The sequence below is a fragment of the Macaca thibetana genome, chromosome 7 (assembly GCF_024542745.1).
Source record: "Macaca thibetana thibetana isolate TM-01 chromosome 7, ASM2454274v1, whole genome shotgun sequence".
In the NCBI taxonomy this organism is placed as follows: domain Eukaryota; kingdom Metazoa; phylum Chordata; class Mammalia; order Primates; family Cercopithecidae; genus Macaca; species Macaca thibetana.
In genome coordinates this window covers 7,365,653-7,380,592 of record NC_065584.1, presented here as the reverse complement: position 1 = coordinate 7,380,592, position 14,940 = coordinate 7,365,653, and the positions used below count along the sequence as shown (strand labels likewise).

The 14,940-nt window shown below is 59.9% G+C and overlaps 1 protein-coding gene across 1 annotated transcript; it reads right to left on the bottom strand.

Annotated features, from left to right (window-relative positions):
- Positions 1 to 13,161, bottom strand: DEGS2 (delta 4-desaturase, sphingolipid 2). The gene is made up of 3 exons (XM_050796760.1): positions 12,958 to 13,161; positions 2,847 to 3,589; positions 1 to 489 (listed from the first exon to the last, which is right to left on the bottom strand). Exons 1-3 carry the CDS (start codon positions 13,037 to 13,039, stop codon positions 343 to 345), a joined length of 972 nt encoding a protein of 323 aa, XP_050652717.1. The 5' UTR covers positions 13,040 to 13,161; the 3' UTR covers positions 1 to 342.
- Between the last annotated feature and the right edge of the window lie 1,779 nt (positions 13,162 to 14,940).

Here is a 14,940-nt window from a genome sequence, read left to right as displayed (position 1 = left end):
TGTGAAACAAACGCTGGGTTTAATGTAGGGCACAGGCACCTCAGAGAAGTCAGCTCCGTGGGGACCGTGGGCTCAGAGCACGCAGGTCACAGTGGGGCAGGGCTAGGTCTCACCTGGTGAGGCCCAGACAGGGAGGGCCACGCTGAAGGTCCAGGGCAACTCCACGTGCAGGTGGAGCCCTGAAGCCCACACTGCTGTCTCCAGGCGTGGCTGCCCAGGACACTCCTCGGGGACAAGGGCAGCAGTCCAGGGTACAGGAAGGAAATGCAGCCCCTCGGTGCTGGGGCATGAGGCCAAGGGGCCGGTGGGGGACGATGACCGCCACCAGGAGGCAGTCCGGGCTCACAGGCCGTCCTTTGCCAGCCTGTACACCCGCTTCACCCTGGCGTAGGGCCCCAGGGAGTCCTCAAACACGAAATCCCAGAGCACCTTCACCCACGAGTGGTGCTGCGGCAGGTGGTCGTAGTACTCGGGCGCCATCTTCCGCACCTGTAGAGAGGAGGCCGGGGCTGAGGGGCTGGTTCTCCTCGGGGCCGCACCCGTGAGCACACTCAGACACCCGCACACGTGGCAGGCGTGCACACACTCATGTACAGACATGTTTGCGTGCACACACACACACACACGGGTGTACATAATGCACACACATTGTCGCCTCTGGGGTGCCCACGTCCAGCTCAGCCAAACACAAGGCCACCCTTCTGGCCCTCCCTGCCACCCACCACTCCCTGGGTGCCCAGAAGGCTGGTGCTGGCTGCTGGAGGGCCTGGTGGCCTGAGCTGAGCCCAGGACGCTATGGCAGAGGCACCCACAGGCTCGGCTCGGAGCGCCTGCCCCAGGTGGTAGTTGCAGAATTCAGTGCCCCACTCCACTTGGCCCCACCCCACCTTCTGGTCTGGCAGACCCCACCGCTGGGGGGGGGTTCTCCCCGCGGTGCCTGCACAGTGCTGAGTGCCTACCTGAGTCCTGCCAAGCCACGGTGTCATGCCCATGCATCTCAGCCCTGTGACCCGCCAACCTGGGCCTCAGCCAGCCTCACTGCTTGTCACATTCCAAGGGCCTCTTGAGCACCTGCTGTCCCCTCCAGCCTTTGTTCTACACACACACCCCCACCCACCTCCTCCAGGAAGTGCTCCCAGCTTCAGCACCTGCAATTGCACCACCACCACGCCACCCCATTGCTCAACAGCATGCAGCCTTGGCCCAGCTTCCACCACAGGGATGCCCTTCCTGCCCCTTCTGCGCCCCGTCACCTCCTAAGGATGCTCTCAGGACGCAGGGAGCCCGGCCGCAAAGCCAGGGCAGCAGGGCCACAGGAGGCGGGGCCAGCACCAGGTACCCAGAGCCTCTCACTTTGCTCAGGAGAGGTAAAGGCTCGTGGCTAACAGCAGGCACTCGCGCCAACTTGGGTCCAGATTCTTGCTCTGCCACCTCCTGAGATGGGCACCTCTCCCCTCTGCACCCTGTCACCTCCTGAGATGGGCACCTCTCTCCCTGTGCCTCATCACCTCCTGAGGCGGGCACGTCTCCCCTCCGCCCCGTCACCTCCTGAGGCGGGCACGTCTCCCCTCCGCCCCGTCACCTCCTGAGGCGGGCACGTCTCCCCTCCGCCCCGTCACCTCCTGAGGCGGGCACGTCTCCCCTCCGCCCCGTCACCTCCTGAGGCGGGCACCTCCCTCTCCCCTCCGCCCCGTCACCTCCTGAGGCGGGCACCTCTCCCCTCCGCCCCGTCACCTCCTGAGGCGGGCACCTCTCCCCTCCGCCCCGTCACCTCCTGAGGCGGGCACGTCTCTCCCTGCACCTCTGCCTTATGTATACAACAGGGACAATGGATGAGGAGGCAGCTGCTTCCTGGGCTGTGGTGAGGTTCAAGTGAGATGATGCCTGGTGCAGAGCACCGCCTTGGTACTGCCAGCCGGAATGGAGGGCACAGGCCATGGCCCAGGCTTGGAATTCGGTCTGAGGGATTCCAGAGTCACACAAGCCAGGGTGCACACACACATGCACAAACACCTGCATACCCGGGTAAGCGCTCACACATAACCACACACACAGAGACGGGCGCGCATGCTCCAGCACACATACAAATGCCTGCACACGTGGGCAGGCATCCACACACCGTCACAGGGCAGACCTGCTCACACACAGACACAGGCACACCCCGGTGCACACAGGCACACACTCAGGCGCTCGAACACCTCCCCAGTGCCACCTCCTCCTGCCCCCTTTGCCTGCAGGTCACTCCAGCTCTTTCCAGACAGCCAGAGGCTACCAAGGCGCAGGCTGGCAATGGCTGAGGGACGGCTCCTCCTCCCCCTTCCCCTTCCTCCTTTCTCATTCAGAAATTCTCCAGCTCCCGGTCTCCAGAGGCAGAGGTGCCCATACCTGGGACTTCCACTCCCCATCAGCTCTGGCCAAGCCCCTTGGGCTGCAAAGAGCGGGGCCCACCCTGTCCTCTCTGGCCCCTGGAGGGTCACAGGGCAATGGCAAGGAATGACAGGGAAAGAGCCTGCAGATGGGAAGGGTACTGCTCCCCATGCAGTGTTGCTATGCGCCCCGCTTCAAGGAAGACACCCCGTCAGTGTCATGGCGGCTTCAGGCAGCCTGAACTGTGAAATGCCTCTCAGACCCTACTTCCCTGAATTTGCTTCAGCCTCCAGCAGAGGCCTCGCCTGTGTTGTGTGGCCTTTCCTCCTGCCCTGGGGACAAGTGCAAGTGGCCATGCCATGACCAGCACAAAAAGGGAGAGGCTGCTGGGTATGACCCAAGGCCCTTCCAGGGCCTCCACCTCCTCAGATGGCCGTGCAGTCCTGCCCTGCCACAGCCCTGCCGCCCCAGCCACATACCAGGGGCAGGCTGTAGCCCGGGATGCTGGGGAAGTCGTGGTGCTCCACGTGGTAGCCCACGTTGAAGGTGATCCAGTTGAGGGGCCCATAGTAGGAGTAGGTCTCGTGGCCCTTGAGGAACATGTAGTGCTCAGCCACGAAGTGGCCCGAGATGGGGTGCAGGCCCAGGCCCAGGAGGGAGCTGGCCAGCAGGTAGACCATGGGCTTGAGCCCCCAGAGGGCAAAGATGGCCACATCGGCCGCCAGCTGCACCAGCGTGTTGAGCACCTCCATGCGGGTCACGGCCTTGGGGTGGACGCAGAGCGGCCGCAGCGAGTAGAAGAAGGGCTGCAGCACCAGCCAGAGCAGCTTGCGGGCGGGCGTGCAGAAGAACCAGCCCTCCAGACGCGTGGGCACGTCCACGTCCAGCCCATCACCACCCAGGTAGCGGTGGTGGTCCACATGGTACTTCTTGAAGGAGGCGGCATAGGGCACACCCACAGGCAAATTGGCAAACACGGCCAGCCAGCGGTTGCGCGCCGCGCAGCCTGTGCCAAAGGCCGCATTGTGTGAGATGTCGTGGATGGCCAGCGTCAGCGAGTGGTTCACGCAGCCCCCGAAGGCGTAGGCCCAGAAGAGCAGCCAGCGCCAGGCCAGCCTGCGCACCAGCCAGCAGGCCAGCAGCTGCATCAGCACCAGCGCCAGCACCGCCCACTTGAGGCGCGGGTCCGGCCGCATCAGGGCCTTGATGGCCGGGTACTTGGCTGCAAGGAAGACAGGGAGGTGTGAGGCCCTGCTCAGTGGGGTTGCACCCCACCCTCCTCCGCACGCTCCTTCCCACTGCGGTGGCCAAGGGGTGAGAAGGCAGGAGTGGCCAGCAAACCTCGCTGGTCCCTTTGCCCCTGCACACAGGCCCTGTCCCTTGAGGGCCTGCTGCCCCCCTCCCCCGACCGAGCCTCATCCCGCCAGACTCAGAAGTCAGGACTCCAGCAGAGGTACATACAGCCCACGCTGGCAGCCAGGCCCTGCTGCTCCCTGAGCCAGGCCTCATCCCAGCTTGTTCCCACCTAGTAGGTCCAGGCCAGTGGGGACGATTCAGAGGCTATGCCTCAATTCAGGCACACTGGGGGCCTCAGCCCAGAGGTCGGGGCCCAGCGCCCGCAGCAAAGTGGTCCCAGGCAGGGAAGCAATGTCTCCTGTCAGGCAAAGCAAGGAGGACCTACTGGCAGCTCCCACTCAGGAAGGCTCTGGCCCAGGCACAGGGCTAAGGAGTCGCATGCGAAGTCCCCTTTGTGTGCCTGGATGTAGGCTGAGACCGCAGGTCCAAGGGCACCACTGCCCACTGCCTCCCTCTTACCCAGGGATGCCCCTGCCCCCAGGGCAGTAGCCAACCTACCTGGGGGCCGGCCAGCTCCAGCCCCACTCCCACCCTAAGCCCGGCCCCGCTCCCAGTCCCCGTTCCACAGGCAACCAGCTGCTGCTTCCCCTTGGAAGGAGGCCAAGCCTTGGGGCAAGAGGGAGGGGCAGGCCACACCTGTGCCAGGTGAGCCACAAGCAAGCAGCTCTGGGGAGGGCCAGCCCAGGCCTCCAGCTCTTGGGTGCAGACAAGCATCAGCCACTCCTGCACCCTTCAGAAGCGAGAGCCACGACAGAGCCTGGCAGCCCTGACCTTGGAGAGTGGGCCTCACTTTCCTCATCTGCTAAACGGAGATACTAAGTTCTCCCTGTGTGGTGCGGCCTCAGGGTCCCTCCCCACGCCCTGTGCAGCCCACCTTCAGGGAGCCCCGTGCCCTTCCTGCTTTCCTCGGCACCTCCTAGGACTCAGCTGCCCTCCAAGCCCCAGCCTGCCTTCAGGGACTCCACTTTGGACCACCAGAGAGGAGAAACCTGCACACAGAAGGACACCAGTGCCCACCCTGCCAGCCCCTCACCCAGCCCCAGTTATGGGCTGGTCCTGTCTCCTGTGGGTGTGCTGGGGCCTCCAGAGCCGCTGGGAGCCCAGAAACAGCCACTGGGCTGGCCCATCCCACAAGCATGCCCCTAAGTCCCCTCTGCGTGAACTCTGGGCTGTTTCTAACTTGGCGCATCTGGCAGGAGGCCTAGTACAGGCAGGTCCCAACAAGCCTCAGGGGCCCATCCCCAGCCATGACCTGGCCAACAGCAGGGGCCCCCCCAGCCTACGTCTTCTCATCTGGGAAATGGGGATGCCGTTCCTCTATGTCCATCAGGCTGTGGGGAGGCCAGCACGATAGTCTGAGCCCGGGGGGTGCCAGCGCTCAGTAGGCACGAGCTGGTGCTGTTGTCATTAAAGGTGCTCTGAGAGTAAGAGCTGGTCTTGGGGCAATGACCCAGCCCTGGCTTGTTTTAACAAGAGCAGGCCCAAAGCTTACAGGCCCGGGAGCCGCCAGCTGGAAGTAACTAAAAACTGGGCAGTGCATGAGGTAGCTGAGCACGGGCAGCACAGGCGTGACTCAAGGAGGAAACAGATGCAGGGAGCCCCAGGTCACCTCACCTGCCTGCAGGCACCTGCTGGACTGCAGCGTGGGGCTGAGGGACCCCCAAGGAGCTGAAAGAGCAGAGAATGGCACTCGGAGCCCGAGACGCCCACACCGCTGGTACAGGGGCTCCTGCCAAAGGCCCGGGGCCCAGAGAAGCTTTGCTAGAGCAGGAGCCCCGTGACAGTTCTGAAAACAGTAGCTTCTGGAGCTTTGCACCCAAGGAGTTCCAGAGGTGGCATAGGCTGGGAGTCCCAACCCACTGAGGCAGAGAGGCCTCACTGAATACCCCAGCCTCCAGTGGGCCCCCCAGAAGCCTTGTCTTAGGAATGGGTCTACTCTGCACCCACCCAAGAAGGTCAGTTGACTAACTCCTTGCCAGGAGAAAACAACCCACGCTCTTTGCAAAGATCGCAAAGATCTACCATCTTCAGCTTCAGAGCGCCCAGGTCCCTGGGGGAGTGGGAGTGGGGACATGCCAGGAACACTCGCGACCACGCCGTGCAGATTGGATGTGCAGGAGAGGGCCGTGGCTGAGGTCACCCTGGGTGCAGTCAGGATGGGGTAGTAACTGAAGCCAGGGCTTGGAAGTGGGTAGCTGCTAGGGGTCACAGAGGTTCAGGGACAAGAAGAGAGTGCAGGCGTCCCTGGACTTCGCCAGGTCATGGCGTCTCAGCAGGAGCCGTTCCGGTGCAGCCCAAGGCAAGGCAAGGGTGAGATGAGGTGGCGAGGATGGGTCCGTCGAGGGCATCGGGCAGGGAGGGCAACAGGAAGGCACCAGAGGATGGCAGGATGGGAAGGAGATGTCAGGGTGGGCGTCATGGAGATGCCAGGGTGGGCATCGTGGAGAAGGCAAAGGGCACCAGAGCTGAGTGCCAAGGGGACTCAGGAACTCCTCAAGAGCTATGGAGTGTGTCTGTCAAGGTGTTTCCAGACTGGCAGAGGGTAAGTGGACTGAGTGGGGAAGGCCTGCCCACAATGTGGACCAGCACCATCCAGTCAGCTGGGGCCCCGAGAGAACAAAAAGGCAGAGGCAAGGGTCTCCCTCCTGTCTTTCCCTCCCTCTCTCCCTCCTCCCATCCCTCTCTCCTTCTCCCCCTGCTTCCCTCTCTTGGAGCTGTACACATGCTTCTCTAGTCCTTGGATATCAAAACTCCAGCCTTTGGACTCCAGGAACCACACCAGCACCCCCTACCCTCCATCTGCTTTCAGACCTTCAATACCATACTGAGGGTTCCACCATCGAGTTCCCTGGTTCTGAGGCCCTCAGACTCAGACTGAACCATGCTACCCCTACTGCCACCCCTGGGTCTCCAGCTTGCAGACAGTCTGTCATGGGACTTTACAGCCTCCATAATCACATGAGCCAATTCCCCTAATAAATCCCCTCTTTGAATGGATAGATGATAGGTAGATAGGTAGGTAGGTAGGCAGGTAGGTAGACAGACAGACAGACAGACAGATAGATAGATAGATAGATAGATGATAGATTGATAGATCCAGGCATGGTGGCTTACACTGTAATCCCAGCACTTTGGGAGGCTGAGGCAGGAGGTTTGCTTGAGCCCAGGAGGTCAGGATGAGCCTGGGCAATACAGCAAGACCTTATTATGCAAAAAGTTTAAAAATTAGCCAGGTGTGGTGGTGTGTGCCTATGGTCCCAGTTACTTGGGAGGCTGAGGTGGGAAGATCGCTTGAGCCCAGGAGTTCGGGGCTGCAGTAAGCCGTGATTACACCACTGCACTCCAGCCTGGGTGACAGTAATTGCAAAAATAAATAGATAGATAGATAGATAGATAGATAGATAGATAGATAGATAGATAGATAGATAGATGATAGATAATAGATGAGAGAGAGAGAGAGATACATACACACATATATAGATACATAGATCCTATCAGTTCTGTCTCTGGAGAACACTGACCAATTCGGGGCCTCTTCCAGGGGCTCAAGGAAAGGGGGACAGGGAGAATGGGTGGGACTGGGGAGTGGGAGTCAATGGGTTCCATGGCCTTGGGCTCCATCTTCTCTGGGTCACAAGAGAGGGGAAAGCCCAAGGCAGAGAAGGACAGGGAGAAACACAGCTCCCTGGCAGCCCCGCGAGGAACTGCAGACCTGCAACTGCAGACCTGCAATTCCTGGCTAGACACCCAAACCTCGCCCAGCCGGGGAGCTCTGTCCTGCTGTGGGCACTCAGCTGACCTCCGGAGTGACTCTGCCCTCCCAGACCTCCAGCCTGGATGGCAGGAGTAGCTGGGTGACACATGTGCCTTGAGGGCTCTCTGCTCCGTGGGGTAGCACAGAGCCCGACGTGCACAGCCACCTGGAACCAAGATACACAGATCCACACAGACAGTTTCCAGCAGTGGCCCCAGGTGAGGCACGAGGCATCTGGGCAGGTGGCCATGAACAACAGCTGTTGCTAGAAGTCACCCTGTCCAGGCAGGACACAGAAATGAAGGGTCTGAGGTCCAGGGAGGTGCAAAGAAGGGCCCATGAACGTGCAGCAAGGCTGACAGAGCCAAGACTTGAACTCACGACCCCCGACTCCAGGCCTGCACAATGCTGAGCAGGGCCCTGATATGGACTCGGACTCCATCAGCAGTGATGCAGTGCTTGGCTACACTGCCACAAAGCACCCAGAGAAAATCCTGGATCAGGGCTGGGCGCAGTGGCTCACACCTGTAATCCCAGCTCTTTGGGAGGCCAAGATGGGCAGATCACCTGAGGTCAGGAGTTCAAGACCAGCCTGGCCAACATGGCAAAACCCCATCTCTACTAAAAATACAAAAATTAGCTGGACAAGGTGGCATGCGCCTGTAGTCCCAGCTACTTGGGAGGCTGAGGCAGGAAAATTGCTTGAACCCAAGAGGCAAAGGTTGCGGTGAGCCAAGATCCCACCACTGGACTCCAGTCTGGCAACAAAACGTCTCAAAAAAAAAAAAAGTCATGGATCAGGCTCAATCAGACTCCTGTGCGCCCTTGGGCAAGCCCCTGTCCCTCTCTGGACCTGTCTCCTCAGTCTCCATCTGTAAGGCATCTGCTCTGACAGCCTCTGTGGCTGTGAGCATATGGACATGGGGTCTTCCCTAGGGGCCCATGGGGAAGAAGGGGCAGCCGGTGCCAAGGTGTGAAACGTCTGGCACCAGCAGATCTGCACACTTACATCAGTTAGCAGGCTCGCTCATAAAATTCCAGAGGGCAGAGTCGGAGGCAGGACCTGCTGAAGGGAGGCCAGCCCAAAGCTCCCTGCACCCGCAGGACAGTTGCATCACCCTGGTGCGACTCTGATGAGTTACAACTTTTGCCCAGAAATTCTCCTGACAAATCCACTGAGCCACTGAGCAGAGGGACTGCATCAGAAACAGACAGCCAGGCCAGAGAGGCTGCTGTGCCCTTGCCTCCAAGAGTGGCAGAGACAGGGCCCACCCCATGTCAGACTCCTCTCAGTCGCAGGCCACTCCACCCCTGCCCCTCCTGACTGGCTGGCAATAAAGTCACTTTTGTCTTGTCCCCAGCAGGGTTACCAAAAGCTAAGGGGCCTCTTACTACCTCCACACTGGACCCCTCTGAGCCCCCAAGCCCTGGCTCTGGCAACATCTAGGGAGACCTGTTCTACCACCTTCCCAGGGAGGCCAAATGCCATCGCATGACAGTCACTCACTGGCCATATGGGAGGTGCCCCTTGTCACTGCCTGTCATCACTCCATCATTCCACCTCTGCTGCCACCTGCTTCCCAGCTCCCTGTTCCACCACAAAGCTGCTCAGGGTTGACAATGTCACCTGGTGGCCGCAGCAGGAAGTGCTTCCATACAGCGTGGCCTTTCCCCCACCCATCCGCGGCTGAGCAACCCGACCTGGGACAAGCCTCTCCTCACAAAGGCAGCAAAGTCCTCCTAATCCCCTCCCTCCTAAACGTCTCCCTCCCTAGCCCTGGCCTAATGCTCCGGGAAGCCACCTACCCACAGCTTCCATCCCTGCCACCTGAGGTTTTGTGCCAAGAGACAAGCCTGACCCTGTCCATTGTGGAAGGCACCCTGGGACCTAATTGGATCTGGCAATTGTGGAAAGTGCTCACCTTCTCACCGGCCGCTCACTAAACCTGCCTTTCATTTCCAGTGACAAATATATTCTGAAGGTCTGGGAGCAGCCAGGCCCCTGTACATTACAGAGATGGGGCTGCGCTGCAGCCATGCAGCTCCGTGGCTGGGAGATGGAGCCCCAAGTTCCTCTCGTGGCTCTGGCAGTTTGGTTCTGGATTTTACCAGTTACCACTGACAGAGCCCCAGTCCCGGCCTTTCTGAAGCAATCTAGCAACGGCCAGCAGTCTCGCTTCCGGGTTTTCCTCTTTTGTTTTTCTTTATTTGAATTTTTGTATTACCATGTGTGCCGTGCTTTCATAATTTAAAAACAAACAAAATTACAAAGCTATTCATTTTCAAAAAAAAACAAACAAACCCAGAGCTTGCCTTTTACTCCACCGGCCACGCCTGGCTGGATCTCTGATGGGACCAGTTTTGCTGGCTCCGGTCCTGCCCTTTCAGGCCAGGGAGCCTCAGCCCTGGCCTAGGAGACCCCACTTTCGTAGGAAGTTATGTGCTGGGGAGCATGTCTCCCTCCCAGGCAGGAGCTGGAGACGGACTTTGGCCCCAACCCACAGAGCTCCTGGAGCCAGCTCTTTGCAAGGACTTCCTGGATTCTGACTCTGAGATTATGATCTTTATTGAACATCCCTGAGCACCCAGGAGCTTGGCATGGGCTGCAGGAGCCAACTGGGTGGGGCAGGAGGCTGCCTGAGCACCAGCCTGGCCCGTGTGTTCCCAGGCAAGTTGCTACCCCTCTCGGAGCCTCACTCCTGCCTCTTCTATAGAGAGATGCTGGCAGTTCACAGCATTTTTGCGAGGACTGGGAATAGCACAGGCATGGAGACTATTCCCTGCCCTTAGGGAAACAACAGGCCTTGCCAGGTCTATCTCTGAGACATTAACTATTATCGCAGCTGATACTCACGAGTCCGGGAATAAGCACTTTACGTATCACCTCATTTCATCTGCACAACAGCCCCATTAGGAAGGTATGACTTATTAACCCCTTTTAATTCGCCCAGGCCTCAACTCCTTCCTCTGTTTACAGACTCATCCGTGGCTAATGAGTGGGTGTCAGGGTCCTTGCCAGGAGTTCAGCTCCACATCCAAGCTCCTGAACTGTGCCCCCAAAGAGCCCAGGGCCCAGAGGGCTTGTAGCCATGGAGGGGAACCCAGAGGAGGGGTCCCCATCCAGCTGGACCAGGCCTGGGAGCAGTGGAGGCCTTTCTGCAGGAGGTGGGACTGAACTAAGCGAGCAAAGCTAACCAAGAGAGAGCCTGGCAGAACAGGGAGGAGGGACATTCACCCGGGAAACAGCTTGTGCCAGTGCCAGGGAGGGAGGGAATGGCACGTTCCAAGCATATTAGCTGAAAACAACAGGTGGAAAGGAAGCCCCTGCTTCCTCCACGCAGGAAAAGGAGCGTGGGTCAAGCTGGAGAGCCGGCCCTGAGCAGACTTGTGATCCCCAAGCCCTGGCCCCAGGTGCCTCTCCCGCTTCCAAGTCTTTCAGCCTTCCTAGTCACCCACTCCAGAAAGCCTCCTGGATTGGTTCCAGGGCCTGTGGCTTCCCTCTTTAGAGAGAGCTCCTTCCCATGTCCCGGAGGCCCAGGTACCATCCCGGGCACCTTCCCAGCTGAGGTCTCATCTCGTCCTCACACCTACTCTGCCTGGTAGGACGACTGCCCGTTTTGCAGATTGGGAAAGTGAGGCCACAGCCCAGAGTGTCTGGGTCCCTCCAGGTGGCCCTGGGTAGGCCCAGCTCCTATTCTACGGATATGAGTTCCTAGGGACCAGGACACTGGCTGCCATGTGCCTCTTGCCTTTTCCACATGGGGCCAGATACCCAGTGAGTCCTGTGAGGGGAAGCTGGGGACAACCAGGGGAGGGGACAGAAACGCAAACAGGGCCAAGCAGGCCTCTGCTTCAACCTCAGCCCCACCTCAGACCTGCTGAGGGGCAGTAGCCAGGACACCTGCCCTGTTCACATCATGAGCAGGGAGGGAGGGTCAGATGACCCCCAAGGTTCGTCCTGGCCCTCCCCAGGAGCTCCACCGCATAGGGGAGGCAGCTACCGCTGCTGGGACCAGACGATGCTGGGCTGCAGCTCACCTCCCAGGAGAAACCACAGCAGTCACAAACCCACACAGAGGCTTCCAGCTCCTGAGTCCCCAGCTACCTCGGGATGCAGTCACAGGCAAGCCACCCAATATATCTTGGGTTTCAAACATTTAAAAGTCATGGTATCTCAGTATGCTGCCATGGGATTAAAAAAAGAGGAAGAAAGAAAAAGTTGGCTGGGCACAGTGGCTCATGCCTATAATCTCAACACTTTGGGAGGCAGAGGCGGGTGGATCACCTGAGGTCAGGAGTTCGAGACCAGCCTGGCCAACATGGTGAAACCCCATCTCTACTAAATACAAAAATTAGCTGGGTGTGGTGGCATACACCTGTAATCCGGCTACTCGGGAGGCTAAGGCAGGAGAATCGCTTGAACCTGGAAGGCGGAGGTCGTAGTGAGCCGAGATCGGGAGACTCTGTCTCTAAATAAATAAATTAATAAAATAAAATAAAATAAAATGAAACAAAACACCCAATTAAAATGTGAAACCATCCATCAAATAAGTGCAAATTAAAGCCACAATGTAATAGTATTGTTTCCCCGATCTGATTGAAGATTACAAGGTGTGCCAACGCGCGGTGCTGACTTAGGCAGGGGTGTCTCCCGCGTGGGAGCGGGCCTGTCTCAGCCTGCGGCGATTTGGTGGCATCTGGCCAAAGCCACTCTCCAGACGCTGACCTTTTGACCCCGTAAGCCCTGGCCAAGGACGACTCACTGCGGCCACCTTGCTTGTGGGCTGGATGGGGCCTCTGACATGAACGAGAGTGACTCCGAGTGGGTAAAGATGCCCTCCTCGCAGAGGACACGAAGCGACAAGGAAAACAGCCGCCACGTAATAAGCGACATGCCAGAATAGACGGATTCCTTAGTACAATCTTTGCTTTTTTTCAAAGAAAAACACGCGCGCCTCTCATTCGCGTTTGCTCCCTTCCTGGCGATCATCCGCCCTGAACTCCAGGCTGGGGCGCCCGTGGCCGCGGGACCCAAGGGCTCTGAGCGCAGCAGGCGCCCAGTGACTGCGGGTGGAGGCGCCGCAGCGCGCAAGCTGCCTCCGCGACAGGGAGCGCGTACGCCTCGTAGCGCGTCCCGGGGCCGTTCCTGCGCCCTCGCGTCCCAGCATCCCAGTGCCCCGGCCCCGGGAGTGGCTCGTGTCCCGCGACCCGCGAGGAGCAATTGAGACGCGCTCCCTGGCGCACGGACCCGTACTCGGGTCTTCGGAATCCTCAGGTCCCGGGGAGTTTCAGAGCCGGCCAGGGTGGGGGACCCTCGGGGAGCCGGCCGGGGACTCCGGGGAGGGGAGCAGCAATGGCGGAGCGCCCGCCGGCATTTGGGCCAGAGCTGGAGCGGCCCATCTGGGCTCGACTCCCCGATGCGACTCTAGACAGGCCAACGGGGTGGTCACCACCCGGCGGGAGCCCCGCGCCGCGCTCACCCAGTATCTCCTTGCGCCGCTGCGTGTGCGGCTGGTCGGTGTAGACCCACTCGAAGTCGCTGCGACTCGCGCTGTTGCCCATGGTGGGGCGGGAGGTGCCGTTCGGAGCGCGGCCGGCTCGGCTCTGCTGCACCTGTAGCTGCAGCCGCGGCGCGGAATCGACTCTGATCCGGGCGGGGGCGGGGGCGGGGGCGGGGGCGGGGTCCCGGCGAGGCGGGGCCAGGTGCGCCAGGCTTGGGGCGGGGCACCTCTGGCTGGGCTGGGCGGCCGGGCCCCGGCGCCCTCCAGACCCCGACAGGTCGCTGGGGTTTTGGGAACCTCAGCTGTCTCGGTTGGAAATAAAGCTCCCCGGCAGGACCAAGGTGGCCGCGCGCGATCTGCGCGAGTCCCTGGGTCCCTCGATGCGCCGGGGCCACTGCTGCCGTCGCGGCCGCCCACCGGCTCTGCGCGCCCCGCTCACCCGCAGGCAGCCGTCGGGTTCCCCCCCTCCCCCGGCCCCGTTCTCTCCGCAGCCCCGACCCGCTCTCGGGCACGCCCCTGTGACTCCCGCCGCCCCTGCCCCACGGAGGAGCCGCTGGCAGGATAGAGGGACTGCGGAGGATCGGCGTGGAATGGATGCGCCAGTAAACAGGAGCTTAGGAAACGTTCGTGCAGCAATCCTCCCTTCCTCCACCCGCCCGTTTAACCAATAATGCAAAGGGGAGATAATGCGTATGCAGCAACCTCACAATGAGTCAGACCCACTCCTGCCTTCAGGGAACTTGAGGTCTGGATGGGGACACAGGTACAGAAGTGGCTGTTACGATTCAGGGTGATACGTGCCATGACACAGGTAGGCCCTGAAGCAGCTAGGATCCAGTAGAAGGGACTTTTGCATTGGGCCTTTAGGGGTGGGTAGGAGTTAAACAACTAGAAAAGGGAAAGACATTGATGGTAGAGGGAACAGCAGATGCAAAGGCTTCAAAACAAGGAAGAACCTGAATGTTCTCAAATGGAAAGTCTGGTTTTTGGGGGGTGAGGGCACAGGGCCCCTCATCTTCACCTTCTCAGTGATGCCTCTATTCCTTCTCTCACTCCCTTGGATCTTTGGAGGGTGGACCTGCTGTGCCAGAGCCTGGCCTCCGCTGGCAGCTGCCTGGGAGCTGACTGACACAGCAGCCACAGCTGCCACAGGCTCACACATAGTGAGGGTGCGCTTCTGTGCATCCCGCGGAAGTCCATGGCCCAGGATTTGGTGCACTTGGCAGGCCTCCTTTAACTCAGGGCCAAAGGCAGTCTGGAACGGGCCAAGAAGGAGGGCATGGGTGTCTTGCAGCCGCCAGCCACCATCCCCTGAAATAGCCATGGGAAAGGTGGGCACAGAGGCCAGATTTTCCATCAGCAGGAGGACCCACAGTGCCATCATGGCCATCACCCCTTGCCACACCCAGCAGGCCCCCCAGCCCAGTTTGCACACTTGGGAGAAGACTCATTGTTCCCAGGGCAGCCTGCTCTGTTCCCAGCCAGAAGGGTCCTCAGAAGCCGTCCCACCAGCCATCACTTTACAGATCAGGAGACTGAGGCCCAGAGATGAGGAGCGCCTTGCCTGAGGCACAGAGGAATTAACAGCAAGGCTGGGGCAGGACTCTGGCCCCTGACCTTTGAGTTAAAAAGCTTCCAAAATCAGAGCCTTCACCCCTGTGTTGAACTCCGTGAGACCTACCGCCCTGAGCCCCAGCTCCACCCTCAGGACAACACCAAGCCTGCCAGTTCCCTCGGCCCCAGGCCACCGCCTATCCAGAGGAAACTCACCCAGGCCCTCATTTTCCAGATGAGGAAACCAATGCCAGAGAGGGGACGAGTCAGAGGACACACTGAAGGAGACCTGGGTGTGGAACAGACACTCAGGATGCATGAAATCAAACCTGATGCCCTTGCCAAGTGCTCCCCAAGTCCCTGGGGAGCCAGAAACCCAGCTTCACGGTGTTGCCTCCTCAACCTGTC

Coding starts and splice junctions, on each gene's coding strand:
- DEGS2 (XM_050796760.1), bottom strand. CDS start 13,039: ATGGGCAACAGCGCGAGTCGCAGCGACTTCGAGTGGGTCTACACCGAC. Junction 3,590..12,957: donor GCGGCGCAAGGAGATACTGG/GTGAGCGCGGCG, acceptor TCTTCCTTGCAG/CCAAGTACCCGGCCATCAAG. Junction 490..2,846: donor CGGGCTACAGCCTGCCCCTG/GTATGTGGCTGG, acceptor TCCTCTCTACAG/GTGCGGAAGATGGCGCCCGA.